The sequence below is a fragment of the Phoca vitulina genome, unplaced genomic scaffold, assembly GCF_004348235.1.
Source record: "Phoca vitulina isolate PV1807 unplaced genomic scaffold, GSC_HSeal_1.0 scaffold24, whole genome shotgun sequence".
In the NCBI taxonomy this organism is placed as follows: domain Eukaryota; kingdom Metazoa; phylum Chordata; class Mammalia; order Carnivora; family Phocidae; genus Phoca; species Phoca vitulina.
The window spans coordinates 23,781,918-23,806,566 of NW_022589727.1; the positions used below are offsets into that span (position 1 = coordinate 23,781,918).

Here is a 24,649-nt window from a genome sequence, read left to right on the forward strand (position 1 = left end):
TCTTCATCCACATAACCAGAATTGCATTCAAAACCATATTAGGAGATAGATTAAACGTTGGAGGACTTAGAAATTTTGATGTGGGTTTGGCTTTCAAATTTTGCTTTGGATTTTGCTTTAAAAACATCCCCCTGTCCAGTCCTGCCTCCATCTGCAGGCTGAGAGGGTGGGTGCATAGTTTCCCACACTTCCTGGGGAGCTGAAGGAGAGAATTTATCCTGGTGCAGCTTACTTTCACTGCCACCCACCACAATCTCCATGGCCTTTGCTGATTCAAGGCAAAAAAGGATAACTCTGCTGATGATATCGATTTAGAATGGGGAAGGATAACTAAATATAAATGCCTATTTGTGTAACTTATTTTCTCACTAATGTCTAAGAAAAACTCTCAAGTATATAAAAGGATAAGCTAAAAGGTACAAATTAATTTTTTTCTCATCATCACTAAATTCAAACGTAAGATCACTTTGTGACCATGGCGCATTTGGAAGAAAGGGGGACAGCGGTTGTGAACTGCTGAGAACACCTCCCCAGGCAATTGTCAAGCGACACACATGGACCCTGACATCCTCTTACGCATTGATCTCCAGAGTGTGCATTCCATAGCGACTCTCAATAATATATTTTCCAGGGTTTGCGTGGACATTGATTGGCACCTGGTTTTTATACCTGTGAGACAACGGAAACAAGGCAAAGTAAGTTGAAATGTAAATAGCTTTATGATTAAAAGTACACACACACGTGATTCTTGTTCATGAAGGAACACCCATAAACACAGCACTGAGGTTGCAGCAGCATCTGTTGAATGAATACAAATCTACAGCAGATTAAATAAAATGCACTATAAATACAATTAAACTTCTCGATGAGCGTGCTTTCCTCTCCTCTCTCATAAAAATTACATTGAAGAAGTTGACCATTCACAACAGTGTGGTGGAGTCTCATATACACAATGTTGAGTGAAAAGAGCCAGACACAAAAGAGTACATAGTATAGGGGCTCCTGGGTGGCTCAGTCAGTTAAGCATCTACCTTTGGCTCAGGTCATGATTTCGGGGTCCTGGGATTGAGCCCTGCGTCAGGCTCTCTGCTCAGCAGGGAGTCTGCTTCTCTCTCTCTTTCTCAAATAAATAAGTAAAAAAATCTTTAAAAAAAGAGTACATAGTATATTGATTGCTTTTATATAAAGTACAAAACCATATAAGACCAAATTACTGCTGTTAGAAGTCAAGAGAGTGATTTCCCTGGGGTGTAGACAGCAGATATGAAGGATGCATCTTGGGCGCTGATATTGTTTGGTTTCTTGTTTGGGTGCTGGTGACATGGGTGTGTGCAGTCTACAAACACTCATCAAAGCTCTACATTTATATGTAATACATACTTTTTGTGTGTGTATATTATACTTCAATCAAAGACCTAAAGAAAAACTTGTCCATTGTTGACAAGACAGAAAGGAAGGCTTTGTGTTGGGGGTTTTATTGTTGGCTATCTGTGTAGGATGAAAGCAAAACATTCTTCCTGCTAACATTCTTACATGTTGTTAAAAACAATGTCATTGTATTGAAAGCTCTTATATTTAAGTGTTTTGTTCTGTTAAAAGCAAGCAGGGCTCTCGGCTTGGAAGAACTTAAATATCAATCATGAAAGAAAAAGTCTGACAAATAAGAGTTGAGAGATTCTCTTTTTCTGACTGTCCTATTCCTGGTTAAGCCTCTCAGCCCTCAGAGGGTAGGCCCACATGGAGGGGCCCTTCCTGAGACACCATCTTCTGAGTCTGGAAGTGGCACCTTGATTCTTCACCACGTCCTCACGCCCTCAATAGCCAATGACTATGGTGCCCAACCAGGCTTTTCTGCTGAAGCCATTTTCTGTCCAAAAGAAGAGCTAGATTTCACTTATTTTCCCTTCAGACACCCCACTTCATGTGCACAGATAACATAAATAACACTAATAACCACAACTGAGACAGAGCATTTACTATGAGCCAAACAAGGTTCTAAGTGCTTTACACATAGATCAGAAAATTCAATTCTGGGGCACCGGCATGGCTCAGTCGGTTAAGTGTCTGCCTTTGGCTCAGGTCAGGATCCTAGGGCCCTGGTATCAAGTCCCACATCAGGCTCCCCTGCAGGAGTCTGCTTCTCCCTATTCCTCTGTCCCTACCCTCTGTTTGTGCTCTCTCACTCTCTCTCTCTCTCAAATAAATAAATACATAAAATCTTAAAAAAAAAAAAAAAAGAAGAAAATTCAATTCTTAACAACAACTGCCTGAGATAGCCTATTTTTAACATCATTTTTCAGATAAAGAAACCAAGGCATGGAGAAGTTAAATAACTTGCCCCAGTTCACACAGCTAGAGAGCAGAGCTGGGATTTGAAACCAAGCATCCAGCTCGTGAGAACATATGATGCTTCCATTTTCCAAATATACTCTGTTTAGCTGCATTTTATTTCTTCAGACTTCTGGAAACGGTTATAACGAGGTATGGGAGCAGGGAAAGTGGTGGAAAGGGAGAGAAAGAAAGGAACTAATCTTCAGTCAGTTCTTTCCTCTCCCCAGCTTACATACACACACACCCTTTGTCCCTAAAACATATTCATTTTCTATACTTTTAAAAATGTGTCATTCTCTTTCTACACCTAGCAAAATCCCAGCTCATCCTTTGAAGTTCAGATCAAATGCCATTTCTTCAATAAATTCCTCCCTGAAATCCCACACAATATTAATTGTTCCTGCCTCTCTACACCAGTGTGACTTGGTTCAAGCTGCAAGACAGAACATTCACCAGATTATGGTTGGATATATGTCTCTTCTATTAAGCTGTCATTGCCTTGGTGACGGGGCTTGTGTCTGATCCATTTTTACTTCTATTCCCACTCTCAAGGAAGGATGAGTCATGGGCAAATATTAGGCACTCAGTGTTTGTTAAGTTGGCTTGAACAGAATTATTGTGTAACAATAGATTAATTGTGGCTTCATAATGTTTGGCCGAAGGAACAGAGTTCTGACAAACACATACTTCATGATATGGCTAATTTAAAATAAGCACATGCCAAGAAAGTAAATTGAGGCTCTTTGTGTCTCGGTTCCCTCTGACGTGAAATGAGAGGGTTGCACTGGCTGGGGGATCACAGCTGCGTGGCAGGTGGGGAGGCACAACCTTCTACCCCACCCACGGCAGAAGGGCGAGCCATTCCCTGCCAGCCCCAGAGTGTCCTCGGCCAGCTGTCTCACCAGAGCTCCAGGCAGACAGGGCTATTCGACCACAGACAGCCTAGAAAAAGAAATCTGCCAGGTGCTCCTAATTTCAAACATTCCTTGTATTGATGAACGACAGGGTAGAACAAGTTAAGCAGCATGTTCCTCAGAAGAAATTGGTCTCAGTAATTTCACACTTGACTCAAAAGCTCCCTCTTGTTCAAGTTTGTGCATGAGCTGGGGTGTTTTCGGTAGTTCTTTTTAGCATAAGGAGAGAAATGTGACACCGAAGGCTATGGCAAGTCGTACCTGAGCAACCAATTTAGTGACACTCAGTTTGGCTTCTGACCGAAAATGTTGTTCGTATCTCCATAAACTTTGAGTTAAAACAGTATCTTGTAGCTGCCACGGGTTGCTTCACCTTCCTTGCTTTTCAGTACTACCCCACTTAGCACCTTAATGCCTTCCCCCAGCTAAATACCCAGGACTTTTCTAATGTGACCACCTGGCATAAGAAGTCGGTTTAAAATGTACATGCACACGATACACAACACTTTGAGGACCTTCGACTCTTTCCTCTGGAACTCCGGATGGCAGTGTAAGAAGAGCCTGTTGTAAAGCAGCACGCAAGGATTGAGTTAAGAAGCAATTCTCTTCTCTTCTTTGAGAACTTCACCTTGTCATTCAGGTTTGGGGTCACTGTGAGACTGCCTATCTTCCACTATGAGATTTTTGGCCTGCTCTGTATATTCTTCAGAGCTTGTTATTTCTGGAAAGTGAAATTCCAAACAGGCTAGTCAGAGGCTAATTTTGGAGAGTAACCTACACTTTGGGATTATTTGTCAAAAGGCTTCTGAAATTCTTTTTTTTTTCCTAAGATTTATTTATTTTAGAGAGAGAGAGTGCATGAGTAGAGGAGGAGCGGGGGGGGGGGGAACGCAGACTCTGCTGAGTGGGGAGCCCTATGACTACATGGGCTCCTGAGATCATGACCTGAGCCAAATCCAAGAGTTGGAGTCTTAACTGACTGCAACACCCAGGTGCCCCAAGGCTTCTGAAATTCTTGTGACTATTCAGATGTACACCATTTTCCTTACCACTTTCACGTAGAGTTTATGAACTACTTATTAGTTAATGAGCTTTCATTATACTGTAAGTATTTGTAGGATAATATTCTTCCTTTATGTATGTAAAACACAGACTTCATTCCCCCAAATAAATGTCTGAATCTTGGGCTGACTTGGTAACAAGGGGTTATAGTGAAAGCTCTTTGGCAGTGTACAGCATGGCCAAGCAAAAAGGTTCATTCCGATTTTTTTCTATCAACAAATAATGCATGCCAAAATGATCTTTAACATGCTGAATCTCACCACAAACTGTGATTACTTAGAATCCACCTTTGTATTTTTTTTTTTTTTAATATTTTATTTATTTATTTGACAGAGACACAGCGAGAGAGAGGGAACACAAGCAGGGGGAGTGGGAGAGGGAGAAGCAGGCTTCCCGCTGAGCAGGGAGCCCAATGCGGGGCTCGATCCCAGGACCCTGGGATCGTGACCTGAGCCGAAGGCAGACGCTTAACGACTGAGCCACCCAGGCGCCCCCCAACTTTGTATTTTTAATAAATAGCTATTACCCACTTTAAAAACCAGTTGGCTGAGAGAGATCTATCCCATTAGATTAGACTTTGGACTTAAATAAATAAGAAAAATCTAAAATCTAAAATAAAACCCCAAACCCTTATGTTGGATAATTATAAATTATAAATAATTTTAATTTTAAACTATTTTAAATGTAGGTTGCTTTCCAAAGATAATACGGTAGTAATTAAAGCTAACTTTAAATAACATCGTGAATAACTCTAATCTTGTAAATAAATTCAATGTATGATTTTATTATGGAATTTATAAATTCTCATAATTTGCAAAAACAGAGTAAGACTTTTCCAAATCTCCAGACTCTTCCTGAAATACATTTCTTATACTATTTTATTCTGAGGTTTTGAACTATTATCATGCCTAATGACAAATTTCTTTAAGTGTCTATTTGGCAATAACTTTAGGGGCAACGTGAAGAATTCCAAACAAGTATTTTAAGTGTCCTGCCGCTTGACAGTCTAGCCTAGTATTCACAGATAGATCCAAAAACATGGGTGTCGAGTAAATGAATTAACTGCTACTCACTAACACCAACACATTGCTCCAGTGAGTTTGCATGAATCTCCCCACAGATTACAATCCAGATTTTCATTGACAAAATTGATCTAGACTTTGGACTGGAAATCCAATTAAATCTGGCTCTTTTTTTAAAAAGTATAAAATTAACTCAATTCCTTCCTTTCTTAAAAGAGAACTTTTCTCTTTTCCCCTATTTCATATACTTTAAGAAAAATCTGAATAGGCAATACATTTATATGGTCCAAGAACCAGAAAGTATAAAGGTACACAGGGAACAGTCTCCTTCAAACGTGTCTGTCTTCCACCCAGCTCATTCCCACAGCTAACTGTTCTCCTTGGATTCTTACAAATCCTTCCAGAGTTTCTTTATGCAAGTAAAACAAATACAAATGTAATTTTTTTCCTCCTCTTTTAAACCAATATGTAGCCTATTATACAAGTTATTATATAAATACAGCCTATTAAATTAAGTAAAACAACTTTGGCATTTTTCACCATATATACACGTTTCCTTTTGTGTTGACAAAGCCCTCCTTCAGGATGGCCAGCTTCACTGTGGTGGTGCAGAAGCATCCTTGCAACTAACTTTTCTACTGGACCCAATGCCTAAACAGGTTTCCTTCTGCTCTCAAAGTGACTTGGGAATCGGACAGTGCCCCTTGGCGTCTCTGCACCTGGCCCTGATGAGTGGTATGTGCTCCTGTCATTTAGTGCTTTCTGGGTAACCTCTAGGTTCCATTTAGACAGACTTGGTCAGTACGTGGGATTGGCCAAAGAGCAGCTGCTGCTTGTTCATATCATTTGTTAGACCTCAGGGACTTCCATGTCCCGAGGGTGCTTAGTGGAAACTTAGAACTTAACCCTCTTTGGAAAGGGCTCTAAGGGAAACAGGCCCCAGGCACACGTGCTCTGGAAAAAGCATGGCTAAGGACCTAACAGCTACAAGGCGTGCCGAAAGCATCGTCACAAACTTGGTCCCATGATTCACCTCCTTCTATTCAGGAAGGCCATTCCCAATTATTTCTTTCATACTTGTCCTCAGTGTTAGGCCCAGAAAGCTACAGTTGAGTAACAAAAAGACATAAATGCCTGCAAAGTAATCACCAACAACCTTGGTTTGTGCTTGGGTTGTGGGTCTCCTGCTCATTGAGGGGACGAATGCTTATTGAAGACTGGGTACTCTGTACCAGTGTTACAAAGTAAGTTAGAGCTTCATTTAACGATTATTTTTTAAAAGGCAGCATACCCAGGAAGGTACACTGATCCCACACACAGTTTACTCCCAGGGGTGGGCTTACCTGGAGGCCAATGGATCTTCCGGTCTCTTACCAACATGGGTCTCCTCAAGGCTCACTGCCTAATTTATATTATTAACATTCTTTTTTGTAAAGAGTGACCCTGAATTGTATGAGCTTCATGCCCCACAAAACCTGGATCTGACCTTGTTTACTGCCATAGCCAATTTTCAGTTATCTGCTAGCTGTCTAAATTTAAGCTTTATCCAAGGGCAAATCTTGCTCTCTGAAGTACGGTTCGCTATTTTCTTAGTGGTCCACTAGTTCTTCTGTTTTCATATTGACTTTCCACTTGGCTTGCAAGGCAACAGGATTTTCTGTGAAATGCTCTGATCGCTCCCTATGGGGAGAATTTTATAAAGAATGGAGTTGTCTCCTCCAAGCACTAAAGGATATGCAGGAACTTGAGAAGACTTGTTACAGTAAATGAATAGCTTCCCAATCGTTCCTGAGACAAATCTTGTGTCTATATCTTCATTTTTGTTTAAAATGAGCCCCTGGCATATAGACTCAATGTTAAGAAAAAAAAAATGTTTCAAAGCCAGATGTGAAAGATTTAGGGAGCCAACCATACTATTTCTCAGCTCCATTAGTGAGAATAACTGAAAATTGACAGAATTTCTATTTTTCAATTTAACTAGGATTCAAAGAGTTGCCAATTTAGTCATCTCATATTTTTGTGGGGAGTTTTTATATTTTTTGCTTGTTTTTAAATCACTCCTTTTCCAGCTAACAAAACATTATGCAGGAGTTTAATCTCTGACAGAGTTTGAGCTCTTCCTTCGCGAAAACACATCACTCTGGCTCAGTAACACCATCAGTGGTACATGGCGTGGTTGTATTGTATCTTAGCAGCTATGTATTTAACAAAATAAACAAGTGCTTAAGAGATTAGTATTTATCTCCTAGAAATTCTTTTGTATCCTTTTGAAAATCATCTTTAACTCTAATTTTTAAAAAGCAGGAAAAAAAAGAATATTGTGCAATAAATAAATCTACTTGATTAGGATTCCAATTATTTGTTTATCAGGAGTACATTTTAATTCATAAGAGGAACTTCTTACTGACCAAAGAATTATTAGAGCTGAAAATTTGTTATTCTTCACACATTTCACTTGGAAAGTTTAGATTTTTTTTATGAGGTGGGAAGTAATCAGTTTCTTAGAGGAAATATCCCTTTAATGGGCCAAACAAAGTATGTAAGTCCATAGTCGCAGAGAAAGGCGGGGCTAAGACTGATTGATTCCTAGCTTCATTTGGTATACCTTTATACTTTAAAGCTTGTAAATTGACTTTTTTAAAACTTCATTTTCATTGAAATATGTTCCTTGTCAGTTACCTCCATTAGTCCTAGGCAGGTGTCTAACCAACAGAAATAACGGCCTTAAGAAAGGAGGAGTCAGACCCTCTGCAGGTGGCAATGACATTCTGTGTGGCATTTATACTGCAACATAGGGTGCATTTACCACCACTCCTGAGGATAAAAAAACAGCATGCAAAATACCTGTGTCAGGGAATTAAACAGAAAACATCTTTTTAGGTTGGCTCCATCATTTTCATACTTCTGCTGTCTGTGGCAGGTATTCATGACATATAACAGGAAAGTCTGGAGTTTAGGGATCATCAAGTCATTGACAATTGCAACGAGAAAGAGAAAATGGGTTCTTATTCTTTATGGAAAGAAAATTTCTTAAGACCCCGTATTGAGTAATATCTTCCATCCGGGTCCCTCTTCTGTTTGGCTTTAGAAAGCATGTTGAGATCTCAGCTCATGTGAGGAGTAGAGATGAAGCCCTCTGGGTTTTAATTATCTTTTTAAAAGAGCATTGCTTCTGGTCACAAAATAATACCTATACTGTATGGGAGCAAATTTCTATTTACATTTTATGGCCTATAGCAGTTATAGCCATATATTTTCTTTGTATGTAAGTATGTTGACTATATTTTAATACTTTATGCAATAAAGACCCCTTTTATAACAGGATTATGAAGTATCATAATATATTGTAATGTACATGAGACTGTTCTTTCTTCTCATTCATAAAATATTCATCCTGGTATCCTTTCCTCACTATTTAAAAAATCTGTACAAACTTGTAGGTACTTTCATTGACTCTTGCATATTCACAATGCTGAATATTTTCACTGGAGGTAAAATTAGTTTTGTGTAATAGATTCTATGAGTAATTTTCATACAGATAACATACCATGTGACACGAGGTTCTGGCCAGCCCGATACAGAACAATGTAATTTTACGTTTTCTTTCTCCCAAACAGTGTGGGAACGAGGTTTAATGACAAATTCAGGAGCATGGAGAAGATGATCTTCATTCAACTTTCTGTGAAATGCCTCAGTTTCTTCTAACTATAAAAAAATATATGAAAATATTATGAAATCAAAGTAACCTGTGCTGCTAAAATAACAATAAAAACTCGAATTATCATTTTTCCACTTGGAGGCTTACTTTTCTATTTAGACCAAAGGCCTTCTCTTTTTCCCCGTTTTTAAAAAAGATTTTATTTATTTATTTATTTATTTATTTATTTATTTTAGCAAGGGGAGGGGGAGGAGCAGAAGGGGAAGGAGAGGGACAAGCAGACTCTGTGCTGAGTATGGAACCCCACGTCAGGCTCCACTCAGGGCTCCTCCCGGGGCTCAATCCCAGGACCCTGAGATCATGACCTGAGCTGAAATCAAGAGTCAGATGCTTAACCAGCTATACCATCCAGGCGCCCCTCTTTTCCCCTTTTAAAAAGATACATTTAATTTTTAACATTCTAAGCCTCAGCAACATATTTTACTTTCCCCTAAGGTAGATTTCTTAAGGTTCTTTAGAACCATAATTTCTGTAGAACCTAAAATTTCATGGAGTTTGAAACTACTAAGTCTGTCTTTCTTTGACCCATACATTTTGATGTCTTTCTCCTTGTTTCCTTTAGTTTTGTTTCTCCAGAAGACTATATATTTCATCATTCAAAACAAATAAATCTATATGTACACACACATACAATGTTACATGCATTTCTGCATTTGTAAATTACATTAAATTGTCTTTTCTTACTGTCTTTTTCAGCGACAGGCGTTCTGCCTTCTCTCGAATTGTTACTTTCCTTGACTTCTTCTCAAAAGCTTCCTCCTGGTGAAGAGTGGACATAGACTGTTTGGATACTGAGGACTGTTTGGATACTGAGGACTGTTTGGATACTGAGGACTGTTTGGATATAGCTGACTGTTTGGATACAGCGGACTGTTTGGATGCCGTGATTCCTTCTTCACTAGCAAGAAGATTCCTCTGGGCTATATAAGCAGCAGCTTCCTTAATTCTTTCTTCTTCCGTATCTGTAATTCCACTGACATGCACTTGGCTAAAATATAATAAGAGCAAAACATGGCTACTGTGAATGGCAGTGATAGGATTGCCTAATTTTTACTAAGTTCAAAGTATCAGAACTTAGACATTGTGTATCATGCCCAAAGAAAACCTGACAAAGAAAAACCTGGTAAATCAGGAGCTAACTCTTCACATACAGAAGTGATCATCACCTTAACCCATAATGGTAACAACAATAATAATACCTACTATGGCCATGGTGTTGACAAGTGCTTCTTTACATACATTATCTCATTTTAAGGCTGCAATAATCCTAGGTAAACTCTATCATTTCTATTTTAGACATATGGTAACAAGGCTCAGAGAAATTAGATAACTTGCTTAAGGTCATTTCATTGGTTTCTTTAGGGTATTTAAATAGGATAGAGTCCATAATAAAAGATTAAGTTATGACTTTCCTTCCAGAAAAGATGACATTATAAAATGAGATATTGTTTCTGTGCCTGTGATTCTGATATGGGACTATGTGCTTGATCTGGATTCTATAACTCACCTGATATAATGCATTGCCCAGAGCTGTTGCACCTATAAATAAATTCTAAATTTACATGAGATCCTTATGCTTACTGGGTTTCTTCAAAGGTTATTTGTGTGTGTGTGTGTGTGTAAACATATTTAACAACATTATTTATGCTTGCACATAGCCCTGATAAGGGAAAAAAATGACCAAAATTTAATTTGAAGGGGTGATGTTTATAAAAGTGACTTGTTTTTATTCATAACTAATGATGATGGCAAGTGACTGGTAACATCCAAAAGTGCTGTGCCTAATGTGGTAGTTTATGATAGAAATTGTGCTATAATTTATTAATGTTGTTAAAAACATGTAGATTATTTTTAACCTCCTTCAATACCTTTGTGGTCAAGCCCAACAGTGAGGAAGTATAATGATTATATTGAAGATTTTCTTGAAATTGAGTCTCCTTAGACCTCTGAAGGCTGAATTTTACCTTTGATTTTCTTATAAGAATAATGATTTCCAAATTTAAGCAAATACTGCCATTATGTTTATAAGTTTCTGGTACCAGAATCTGTGTAGTTTGCTGAAAAAGAGGGCTCAATATTTGCCCAAGTTTGAAATTTCTCATGGAATTTTACTAAAACATCTGGTAGACAAGATTAGCCTACTTTGTTTCTTACTACACTCAGTGAGTAAAGTTTCTTTTTCCTTATCTCTATCTCTCCAAACATTAATAAGGTAGTCTTTACTAAGTAAGTGAGTAATACATCCACTATAATTTAGAGAAAAGGGAAGATGGAAGATTTTCAGTTTAGTGTCTTGAAATAATTATCTCTAATTTCTTTTTAATGAAATAGGAAGTGAATGAATTAATAAGTGAATACAAGACAAACCGTCATGAGAATCTGCTTGGAATTCCATATAGAGGTAAATATATAATAGATTTGAAATGATCTTTGTAAAATGATTTGATATATATAATAATACATTTTATTCAATGCTAGTCTTGCCCTGAGTTGAGACAATTCTTAAATAAGAGAACTTTAAGTTTAAGCTCACATTACCTCTAATGTGACATAGCTCTAGAGGTCAGAATGAAGTCCTGGTCTCCTTACCTTTTCCATGGCAAATAAGCTGAACCTCAGGAAGACTGTATATTTCACATGAGATCCCAAATACACTTAAAAAATATTTTGACCCAGGACAGCAGGAATATTTTTCTTTAAGTAAATATAAGTGTATGTCAGTGATAACCCTTTTATAATCTGGGTAAAAAAGCAAGAATATGCTAACATGCTGACAAAACTATACAGCTATAAATTTAAGATGAATTTCACACCTCCCCAATACTCTATCTCAACTCAAAAACCTGCTGGTGACACAAAGTTAACTCAATTTATCTGAGTACAAGAAGTGAAAATTTCAAGTGCCATCCAGAAGAAACGGTATTTCCCAGAAATACACTATAATCACAGAGTGCAGTGTTATGTTGCATTGGCCAATCCCGGCAGACTCAGCTCTTCCATTGCCGGCCATGTAACTTTCAGCAAGTCATTGAGTCTTAATTTCCTTGTCCATAAATTGGTATACTAATACATCTCTAGAGCTGTAGAGAGGACTTAGCAAGATAGTTTATATAAAGCATCTAGTAAGATTCTCAGAAAACAATCGGTACTCAACAAAGGTTCATTTTTTCCCCCATCTTCTTCTTAGATTGTTAATACTGTCAACACCATTACGAAGTGTTATTTTCAACATAGTAGTAGAATATAAGAGATGGATCCATATTTTAAAAAGGAAAAAAGGAGAACTAGAAATAAAACCAACTGAAAGCAAGAAGCCTCATTTCATGTGGTAAAGAGATGGAGAGGTATGCCATGTAGGTTAATGCTAAGTTAATGTGCTTTTTAAATTTTTTTTTTTTTTTAAAACAGAGTGGGCTGGGAACAAAGCAGAAAATAAAATATTTTACTCCTCTAGCCTAGCCATCACCTATAAAGAATGTCAGTGTATATTAAACTAACTGTGGAGAGGCTAAGTCTGGGTAAGCATACTTAGCAAAATATGCATATTTCAGTGGAAAGTTCACTTAAAAAAAATCAGAGATATCAAAGAGAAAGCTAAAAATAGCATATTATTTACCCCCTCACCTTCCTAACTATAATCAGAGCAATTATGACATTAGCTTCTGAAACAATTCCAGAAGAAACTATCAGAGAAGAATGAGAAGAAAAACACAGGGAAACAGAGGTAGGTCACCAACGATGACAACCACGTCATTGCCTTCTGAATTTCCTGATGGCATTTGCCCTGAGAGGAAGCCCTCATTTTGAGTATCACCTCAGCTCTGTGGATAGTTCTCCATTCAAAGGAAAATAAACAGGGAAGGCTCTGAAGGTTCCCATTAAATCTTAATTTGGTGTCTCAAACAGGTTTCAAGATTCCTCTAGATATTATAATCATTCCAAAAAAGTTTATATTTTTTTAAAAAGATCACACACACATATTTACCTTATAAACACAGAAATTTGGCATTAATGGACTTGTAATTTCATGATTATTTTGTTTGAAGTTTGCCTCAAGATAAATAGTAATCTTTTTCACATTAAACAAATACAGGCAAATAGGCAGGCATTCAAATTATGATGCCATTCTTTTACTTAGTCTATGTTATCTAAGATTTTTTTTCTTCCTAATGAATAATAATTAAAACCACACTGGCAACCACAATAGCTTCCCTCTGCCTAAATATAACATCGGATTTTTTTTTAGTTCATCCAATATTTTATGGTTTTGAACCTTTCTTTCTACTCTAGTGACTATCTATAGTGTCCAATCACTAGCATCCAATGCTCTCCTTCTTAATTTCAGTCAGTTACATAATTAGAACTAAGTTGCTGATCCTTCTCTTTTGTCTTGTAGCCATCCTAGGTGATGGCCGATTTTCACAATGAACATGTCTCCCTCAGTGCAGAGTTCCAAGGTTCCTCAGACCTTTCTCAATCATCACATAGTTAAGTGTTCAATAAATGTCAGAGGCAATTATTATTATTACCTGACAACATTTACTCTTCACTTTCTAATATTTAAGGCCAGGAAGAGAATGCATACGTACCGTCCTGAGAAAATGGGCACTATATAGTCACTTGGCAGATTTTCCTTCTCCTCCCCAGAGAGAAGGCTCTTCTTGGCTCTCTTTGTTTGGGGGCTCAACTTCGATGAATAATCTTCTGACATCAGACTGGAATCTGTAAGTCTGAAACAAAACCCCTAACATTAGGTAATAACCAAAAATTGCATTGAAAATATTAAAAAATGCTTATACAGGGAAGTTTTAACTTGGGGGAGGTTTCACAGAATCTTAGATTTCTAATGTTATAATATCTTTTATCTTTAGAACTAAAGAGGAGTGAGAAAGACCTCAACACAATGCACTCTATATAGACACAAGAAAAAAATAGGTCTATGGTAATTTCATAGCTTTGTCCACCCCCGCCCCAAAAGTTTCAAGGGAAAACAGCAGTGTTTTTGTGATAGTTCCAAATACCCCTTGCTGTTAAGTTAATGTTCAAAATTTAGGAAGTCTATAAAAATGGTTTTATCCAAATCTTTTCACGGGATTGATAAAATATAAAATGTTCTGGATAGGGAGCCCTTCTCCACCAAACCATTTTGATGCGGGACCCCTAGGTTCAACTCTGAGGCCTTTATGTAGTGTAGACAGACTCCTCTCTTAGAAGAAACACTGAGTTCATCAAACAAGAGTTAATATATTTTGTGTGAACACATAGTGTTAAGTAATTCAGAGAGTTACAGGGGTGTGATAAAGAACCCTTTGGTCAGTTCTGTTGTACACAAAAATCCGCCCATGCACATTTGTGCAAATGTGCATTTGGAGGTAGACAGTGTTCTAAATAAACAAAAAAATGTATTAGCATGGCAGAAAACATGAAAGCAGAGATTGCACCTACAGAAAAGGATTGATAAAATCAAAAGTACAATCCGTCTTAATCTTCGTAGTTCTTGAATGAAATGAAATGCATTTTCATTCAAATATATACAAGTGGGCATAAATTTCAGGAGCTCATGGACTCTCTCAAATTAATCCATGGACTCATGTTAAAATCCCCTGGTCTACATTGTAATGAAAGACATCCACAATAGGGAACTCTACCAGAACTCTGTACTATCCTTGTAATTTGAAATGATTCTAAAATAAAACAATATTAAAAAGTCCCCTTGTCTAGAGAAAATTTGGGAAGAAAGTGAAGCATGTGTGTGATATGGCATGGGAAGAGCAAGCTGCCCAGCTGAAACAGAAAAACCTTCCAAACCATCCAAACCCGACCATTTCTCAATCTTTAAGAAGCATTAGGAAAAGCAGAGATGACCTAAATCAAAAGCAGAAGACAGGCCAAACACATACATAGTGCAAAAGGAACACATAATAATGCAAGTAAATCTATCCTCTGCAAGTAGCACAGAACTGTAGGGCTTCTAGAAAGTACAGGGGGGTGCAGTGGTTCTGGGCCTGGGGGTATAGGGTGGACTACTGCCTTTGATCCCCAGAACACAGTGGCCAACTTCTTCCTCTCCCACTAACTAGCTCCTTCCCTAGGGTGAATATCTAGGTCCTAGTGTATGATCAGCATTAAAATTAAAGGTTAGAACCTTCAATTCAAGCTTGAGGATTGGTTACCAATTGGAAGGCTGAGTGAAATTTGTTCCTGGCCGCCTGTTCCAGGCAGCAGCAAAATGACTGCGTTCTATATCCCCAGCAGATTACAAAGTACAGGCTGTGCTAATACAGGTCTAAGTTTAAAGTGGTATTTTCCTTCCCCTCTTTAATTCATTACCATGCAAAATAAAATTAATTTTGGAGTTTAAGAGTTTCTTTTCTTCCTATTTATAGAATATTTTCATTTTTTTCATTTTGCTCTCACTTTTCTGTTTTTGCTTTTTTTTCTTTACTTTCATTCTAGTATCTATAGTCATTCTCATGAGCTCGTATTTTCAACATTTATTTACATTGAAACAGCTATGATTTGTCATTCTTTTTGTTGTGCTGTTGTTCCTTTTTTGTCATTTTCCCTTTAAGATGAATCTTTGAAATGATGCACTTATTACATAGAATGTGCCAGGAGGTGATTATTCCATCCTCACAGGTAAATCACAGTGGCTGGTTTCTAATATTGAACTTTATGGTAATGATTCATGGAACTATCATCAGTTTCCACTTCATATGTTATTTGGAACAAAAAACTTCACAAAAAGCATTATGATGTTTTATATTATACATATAGTATTATTTAGAAAATCCAAAGTATTTAGAAAAAAAAATCTTTGTTATGCTCTTTAAAGTTTCTTCAAGCTTTTGAACACTAATAAAAAAAAAAGTGCAGGGCGCCTGGGTGGTGCAGTCTGTTAAGTGGCCGACTCTTGGTTTTGGCTCAGGTTGTGGTCTCATGGTTGTGAGACTGGGCCTGCACGGAGCTCTGAGCTCTGTGTGTGCTCAGCACTGTGTCTGCTTGGGACTCTCTCGCTGTCTCTCCCTCTCCTGCTCTTGCTCTCTCTCTTTCTAAAATAAATAAGTAAGCCTTAAAAAAAGAAAAAGGCATGTAAAGGATTAGAGGTTAAAATACTATGCCAACAGACTATTTAACAATAACTCACTTATTGAAGATAGCAAACAAAACTAAATCAGAGAAACATAAAGCTTTAAGGAACTATATAATAACCAGTGTAACTAATTATTTGAAGAAAAAGCCATCAATAGTCTATTTTGTCATGATCCATGAACACTGAAGTCTAACATCTTACTCTATTGAATTCTAAAGCTGAATATTGTTTTTAGAGGAGAATGTTTTAAGAAGAATATGTAAAATTTTAATTTCTTTGAATTTAAATCAAAAGGTGAAATAAGAAGCAAAATAAGTCAGTCAGAGAAAGACAAATACCATGTGATTTCACTCATATGTGGAATTTAAGAAACAAAACAGATGAACAGAGGGAAAGGGAAGGAAAAATAAAATAAGATAAAAACAGAGAGGGAGACAAATCATAAGAGACTCTTAACTCTAGGAAACAAATTGAGTATTGCTGGAGGGGAGGCAGGTGGGGAAGATGGGGTAACAGGGTGATGGGCATTAAGGAGGGCACTTGATGGAATGAGCACTGGGTGTTACATGCAACTGATGAATCACTAAATTCTACCCCTAAAACTAATAATACACTATATGTTAACTAACTTGAATTTAAATAATTTTTTTTTAAAAGATGAAATAAGGTTTTGATAACCTCTTGGGTGTTTAGTTTTATCTAAATTTTGAAAATCCTCCATCTTAAAGTCAGTTTCTGAGTAGACATGAAATTTGATATGCATGGATCTATTGGGGTCTTTTAACTATTAAAACTACAATTAATGTTCTTTATGTACTGAGCTTAAATCTTGAAGCTTTCTGAATTTCAGTTTATGAAGGCAATGAAATTAAGCAATAGTTAAGGATTGATTTGTGTGTGCATACATGCACTTGCACATCTGTAACTGTGTCTAAGTACAAATTCTTGCACTCTGCTACTAACTGGGGTATGTCCTCTGCCTAAATTTATGCCTAAATTTAACAGAATTTAAAGAAATGTCATGGTGTGTATGGCATCATCACATCTACAGCCAGCAGCACCACAGAGAAGGGATGTAGCCAAGGTAGAGAGAGCTCTCTCTGGTAAGCCTATTTCTAACTCAGAATTTAATTCAAATACTGAACAATGACAAAAGATAACCTTCTGTTCTTTCAACTTCATAATTATACTTGACAGGAAAATAAAGAACAAAACCACTTATAAAATCCCAGAACTGGAAGAGATCTCAAGGATATTTATAACAAGCTCCTCATTTTATAGATTTGGAAGACATAAGAGTGCCTTCGTAACTTGCCCGTGTTCACACAGCAAGTTGGTAGCTGAGGTAGGGACCAGCACCCATCTAGGTCAGTGTTCTTACCACTATACCAGTGGTCTCTGACTTTGTGACTGAGTACTCCTAATCCAAAAATACTGGGGGCATGCCACCTACATATGTTTATTTATATGTTCTATGCATATACTGCCATATAAATAGTCACACTTTATGAAACATTCAGTCAATAGAAACATTTTAGAGACCAAATTTGAGGGGCGCCTTGTTGGCTCAGTCGGTTAGGCATCTGCCTTCGGCTCAGGTCATGATCTCAGGGTCCTGGGATTGAGCCCCGTGTTGGACTCCCTGCTCAGTGGGGAGTCTGCGTCTCCCTCTCCTCCCTGCTCCTGCCCTCTCTCTCGCTATCTCTGTCTCTGTTTCTCAAATAAATAAATAATCTTTAAAAAAAAAACAAACAAATTTGATTTAAAAAAAAAATAGTAGTGCTAATATTTCTTCCTATCTTTCCATGGTTTGCCTTTGTGGACACCCCACTTTGGAGATCATAATACTGTATCACACTGCCTGTAATGACTCCCATGGTGATTTGTTATTCCTGAATTTATTCACAGGTTATGAAATCATCACAGTTCAGTTGAAAATATAGCATTAAAAAACTCATTAAATTTTACATGAAATAAAATGTTAGTTCCTTAAAGTCATGTTTGTAGTCAACATACAATTTGGGGGAAATTGTCCTAGTTCCCCAGGATGAGTAACTTTATTCATACTTACATTAAGTAGGGATCTGCTTATTGGCCAAATCACTTTCCGAAAGTGTCATAACCTATTGGCATGTTCAGAAAAATGATGGGCTGTAGGCATTGTCTTTTGCTGACACTGCTCCCAAACCCTGCATCACCCATCCCTATATGCTCGGGTTATAGTGCATTATTGCTTTCTCTATCTTTCTCACTGCCTATGACCACTCATAGAGATGAACAGTTTTAGTTATCTTTGTATCTGCATTGTGTCCAGTGCCCGAAGGTGTTCAATAAATTTTATTGAATGAAGTGAAATTATTCATCCTCCTTTCATCATACCCTAGCCCAGTGATTCTCAACCTTGGCTTCACACCAGAATCTGCTGAGGAGTTATTAAAAATGACCAATGTAGAGGTGGGACTTCTAGTATGATGGAGTGAGTACTTCAGCAGTTACTCTCCCCAAAAAGCAATGATAAAACTGGATACAGGTGTCAAAACCAACCCATTCAGGGCTCTGAAAATCAACCAAAGGCATACACTACACTGAGAAGTAGTTATTCATAAAAAAGCCACTGAACTTTAGGTATGAACAATGGAAGTCTACATGGCATTCTGCCTAGCTTTCTCCCCTCCCCCCTCCCCCAGCTCAGTTTATAAGGTATTTCTATCAAAATCGAAAAAGGCATGACAATCAGAATGTTCACTGCCAGAGCGGGCTGACCTGATTTGGAGCAGAACATGTTAAAACTTCACATCCAGCAGCATTGTGAGAAACACTAGCAATCTAAGTGGTAAACAAACAAGGGAAGACCAGCAACTCAGTTAGCCTCAGGTTCCAATCATGGTTGGAAAAAGCAGCAGATTGGCAGATCAGCCAGCCATTTAATAGGAAGATCTGGGAAATAAGACCACCATGGGAAGCCTTCCAAAGTTCTCCATGTGCCTGCATAGGAAAAACTGGATAGGACTCAAATTATCCACACATCACTGGCTGACTAATCCTGTGTTCACGTGCAGAGGACAGACAAGAGAGTCTAGAGGAAAGCAAAGCCAGAATGTATATATTTAAAAGTTACCTGAACTTTAAATGTCCTCCCTAACATACATACAGATCTACTGCCAGAGAGTGAAAGCTTTTGTCTTAATACAATATCTCACCATTCATTGACTGGTCATTAATCTATGCAAACGCAATGTGATCCCTATGAATTCAGGTTTAAAAATGAGAACAATAATTTAAAAAGCAAATTGAGTAGAGACATCAGCAGTCACACAGTTTACACACAGTTTACACACACACAGTAAACAGATTCTATAAGTGCATTTACACAAGTTATTAAAACCAAAACACAATGACAACACACTTAAGGGAAAATTCAGAATCCAGAATTGCTACAATATAATATCTAACATGTCTAATTTTTAACAACAACAGAAATTATGGAACATGCCAAGAAATAGGAAAATATAATCCATACCAACAGAAAAAAAGCAGTAAATAAAAACTGTCTCTGGGTGGACCCTGATGTTGGATTTAACAAAGACTTCAAAGCAGCAATTATAAATATGTTCAAAGACTAATAAAGGAAACCATGTTTAAAGAACTAAAGGAAAGTATTATGACAATGACTCAAAAGAAGAGAGAATGTCGACAAAGACATAGAAATAACAAAATGGGGGGGGCACCTGGGTGGCTCAGTCGGCTAAGTGTCTAATTCTTGATTGTGGCTCAGGTCATGACTTCAGGGTTGTGAGATTGAGCCCCATGTTGGGCTCTGCATGCAGGGGGAGTCTGCCTGAGATTCTTTCCCTCTGTCCTTCCCCCACTCATGCTCTCTCTCTCTCTTCCTCTCTCAAATAAATAAATAAAAACTCAAATTTATTTAATTGAGAGAGAAAGAGAGAGAGCACAAGCAGGGGGAGTTGGCAGAGGGAGAGGGAGAAGCAGGCTCCCTCAAGGAGCCTGACACGGGGCTCAATCCCAAGACCTCATGATCATGACCTGAGCCAAAGGCAGACGCTTTACTGACTGAGCCACCCAGGTACCCAATAAATAAATAAATATTTAAAAAAAAAAAACCCAAGAAATTCTAAAATAGGGTCAAATGAACATTGTGGAGTTTAAAAGTATAATAACTTTAATGAAAAATCTATTAAAGGGACTCAAGAGATTTTAGATAGAAGAATAAAGAATCAGTGAACTTGAAGATAAAAATTATCCAGTCTAAAAAACAGAAAGATGGGATGCCTGGATGGCTCAGTCAGTTAGGCATCTGCCTTCAGCTCAGGTGATGATCCCAGGGTCCTAGGATTGAGTCCCACATCAGCCTCCTTGCTCAGTGGGGAGCCTGCTTCTTGCTTTGCCTGCCACACCCCCTGCTTGTGCTCTATCTCTCTGATAAATAAATAAATAAAATCTTTAAAAATAAAAATAAAAATCAGAAAGAGAAAAGAATGAAGAAAACTTTTAAAACCTTCAGAGATCTGTGGGACAATATTAAACATACCAATATATGAGTAACAGTAATATTGAAAAGAGGATCGATAAAGAGAGGAAAATATATTCAAAGAAATAATGGCCTAAAGCTCCCCAAATCTGATGAAAACTATTACTCTATGGATCCAAGATGCTCAATAAACCCAGGTAACATACACACAAAGAGATACACACCTAGATAAAGCCAGAGAGAAATCTTGAAAGTAGCAAGAATAAAATGGTTAATCACATATAGGAGAAAAATATATTAATCGTTGACACTTTATCAGAAACAATATATCCCAGAAGGCATTGATATGATATATTAAGTTCTGAAAAAAAGTTAATCAAAAATTCTATATCCAGAAAGACAAAAGCAAAAATAAACTACTGGGACTATACCAAAATAAAAAGCTTTTGCATTGTAAAGGAAACCATCAATAAAACAAAAAGGCAACCTATTGAATGGGAGAAGATACTTGCAAGTAATATATCTGGTAAGGGATTAATATCTAAAATATGTAAAGAACTTATACAATTCCACATAAAAAATCTGATTTAAAAATGGGCAGAGGACCTGAATAGACATTTTTCCAAATAAGACATACAGATGGCCAACAAACACATGAAAAGATGCTCAACATCATTAATCGTCATGGAAATGCAAATCAAAACCACAGTGAGATTATTGCCTTATACCTGTCAGACTGGCTAGAATCAAAAAGACAAGAAATAACAAGTGTTGACAAGGATGTAGAAAAAAAAGAATCTTTGTACATTGTTGGTGGGAATGTAAGTTGGTGCAGCTACTGTGGAAAACAGTATGGAGACACCTCAAAAAATTAAAAATAGAAATATCATATGATCTAGTAATTCCACTATTGGGTATTTAACCCAAATAAAATGAAAACACTAATTCAAAAAGATATATGCACTCCTATGTTTACTAAAGTATTATTTACAATAGCCAACGTATGGAAGCAGCCCAAGTGTCCATTGAAAGGAAGCAATCAACAAAACCAAGAGACAACCAACAGAATGGGAAAAGATATTTGCAAATGACATATCAGATAAAGGGCTAGTATCCAAAAATCTATAAAGAACTTATCAAACTCAACACCCAAAGAACAACTAGTCCAATCAAGAAATGCGCAGAAGACATGAACAGACATTTCTGCAAAGAAGAAAGTTAGGAAATGACAGATGTTGGCGAGGATGCGGAGAAAGGGGACCCCTCCTACACTGTTGGTGAGAATGCAAGCTGGTGCAGCCACTCTGGAAAACAGTATGGAGGTTCCTCAGAAATTTGAAAATAGAGCTACCCTACAACCCAGCAATTACACTACTGAGTATTTACCCCAAAGATACAAATGTAGTGATCCAAAGGGGCACATGCACCCCAATGTTTATAGCAGCAATGTCCACAATAGCCAAACTATGGAAAGAGCCTAGATGTCCATCAACAGATGAATGGATAAAGAAGATGTGGTATATTTATACAATGGAATATTATGCAGCCATCAAAAATGAAATCTTGCCATTTGCAACGATGTGGATGGAACTAGAGGGTATTATGCTAAGCGAAATAAGTCAATCAGAGAAAGACAATTATCATATGATCTCACTGATATGTGGAATTTGAGAAACAAGGCAGAGGATCATGGGAGAAGAGAGGGAAAAATGAAACGGGACGAAACCAGAGAGGGAGACAAACTATAAGAGACTCTTAATCTCAGGAAACAAACTGAGGGTTGTTGGAGTGGAGGGGGGAGGAAGGGATGGGGTGGCTGGGTGATGGACATTGGGGAGAGTATGTGCTATGGTGGGCGCTGTGAATTGTGTAAGACTGATGAATCACAGACCTGTACCCCTGAAACAATACATTATATGTTAATAAAAAAAGTCATTCTTATATATATATTCTATTCCATTATATATAAATTCCATTATATATATATTACATTACTTTATATATATATAAATATATATAATGGAATATTACTCAGTGATAAAAAAAGATAAGATCTTGCCATTTACAACATGGATACACCAAGAAGGCATTATGCTAAGTGAAATAAGTCAAAGATAAATATCATGTGATTTCACTTTATGTGCAATCTAAAAAACAAAACAAATAGACAAAAAGCAGAAACAGACCTATAAACATAAAGAACAATCTGATGGTTGCCAGAGGCGAGGGGGTGGGAGGATGGGCAAAATGGGTGAAGGGGAGTGGAAGATACAGGCTTCCCATTATGGAATGAATAAGTCATGGAAATGAAAGTTATAGCATAGGAAATACAATTAATGGTACTGTAACAGTGTCATATGGTAACATGGTAGCTACACTTGTGGTGAGCAGTGCATAATGTATAGACTTGTTGAATCACTATGCTGTACACCTGAAACTAATGGCATTGTGTGTCAACTATACCTCAATAAAAAATTCAGTATCTAATAAAATATCACTCAAAACTAAAAGCTAAGTAAAGATTCCCAGACAAATAAAAACTGAATTGATTGCTAGCAGACCTGCCTTACAAGAAATGCTAAAGCAAATCCCTCAGGTTTAAAGGAAATGACACCAGACAGTAATCTGAACCCACACAAAAAAATGAAGAGCACCACAAAGCAAATAATTGGGTAAATATGTATATGAATATATATATATATATTTTTTATTCTCTTAAATTCTTTGAAGATATAAGATTGCATAAAACAATAGTTAACACAATGCATTGTTGGGTTTATAATATATATAACTGTAATATACATGACAGTAGTTCAAAAGGCAGGGGAGGAAACGAAGCTATATTGGAACAAAATTTCTATTTCTACCAGTAATAAATTACTATAAATGTGAAGTAGAATGGGATGAGTTAATACGTGTATTATAATTCCTAAAGCAATCCCTTTAAGAAAAAAACAAAAAATACAGTTAAGAAACAAAGAAATTAAATGGTACACTAAAAATATCTATTTAACACAAAACAGGGCAATAAAGGAGGAACAAATGAACAAAGGATATGAGATATACCAAAAACCCCACAAAAGTACCAAATGTAAGTCCAGCCATTTTGGTAATTTTATTAAATGTGAAGGGATTAAAAACTCCAAGGAACAGCAGAGATTGTCAGAATGGATTTTTAAAAATCCAATTGTATGCTGCTATGAAAGCCACACCATAAGTTCAAAGATATATAGGGGCACCTGGCTGGCTCAGTTAGTGAAGCATGTGACTCTTGATCTTGGGATTATGAGTTTAAGCCCCACGTTGGTTGTAGAGATAACTTAAAAATCATAGCTTCAAAAAAAATTCAAAGACACACATGTGCTAAAGTAAAAGAATGAAAAAGATATACTGTGCAAATGATAACCACAAGGAGCCAGAGAGGTTATATTAATATAAAAAAATATACTTTAAACCAAAATATTACTAGGGACAGAGAGAAACATTTCATAATGATAAGAGGGTCAATTCCTCAGAAAAGTATGGCAATTACAAATTTATATGCACCAACAGAGTCCTAAAATATGTGAAGCAAAAAGTGACATAATTGAAAGAAAAAATAGAAAATTAAAAATGACTGGAGACTTCAATATGGTACTCTCAATAACTGATAAAACTAGACAAAAGCAAGGATGTAGGTGTCTTAAATAACACTATCAATCAACTTGACCTAACTGACCTTTCTAGAATACTTTACCCAATGGCAACAAAGTACATATTCTTTTCAACATTCTCCAGGACAGTTCATATGCTACCTCACAAAACAATCTCAATTTAAATGGATTTAAATCATACAAAATATATTATCTGACAGCAGAAGAACTAAATAAGAATCTATAGAAGAAAGGAATTTAGAAAATCCTCAAGCATCAGGAGACTAACAACATACTTCTAAATAACTCACTTATGAGAAAAGAAATCACAATGGAATTAGAAGATATTGTGAACTACATGAAAACAAAAAAACACAACATATCAAAA

General features: G+C 37.0%; 1 protein-coding gene across 4 annotated transcripts in view; it reads right to left on the minus strand.

The window, feature by feature from the left end:
- Positions 1-24,649, minus strand: part of MYOM1 (myomesin 1) — a 161,736-nt gene that overhangs the window by 94,047 nt on the left and 43,040 nt on the right. For all 4 annotated transcript variants that reach the window (XM_032421171.1, XM_032421168.1, XM_032421169.1 and 1 more), the window contains 4 exons: positions 13,637-13,777; positions 9,732-10,035; positions 8,877-9,034; positions 577-669 (listed from right to left, as the gene is read on the minus strand). In XM_032421171.1, coding sequence (XP_032277062.1) covers positions 577-669; positions 8,877-9,034; positions 9,732-10,035; positions 13,637-13,777 — 696 coding nt within the window. The remainder of the gene's footprint in view (positions 1-576; positions 670-8,876; positions 9,035-9,731; positions 10,036-13,636; positions 13,778-24,649) is intronic.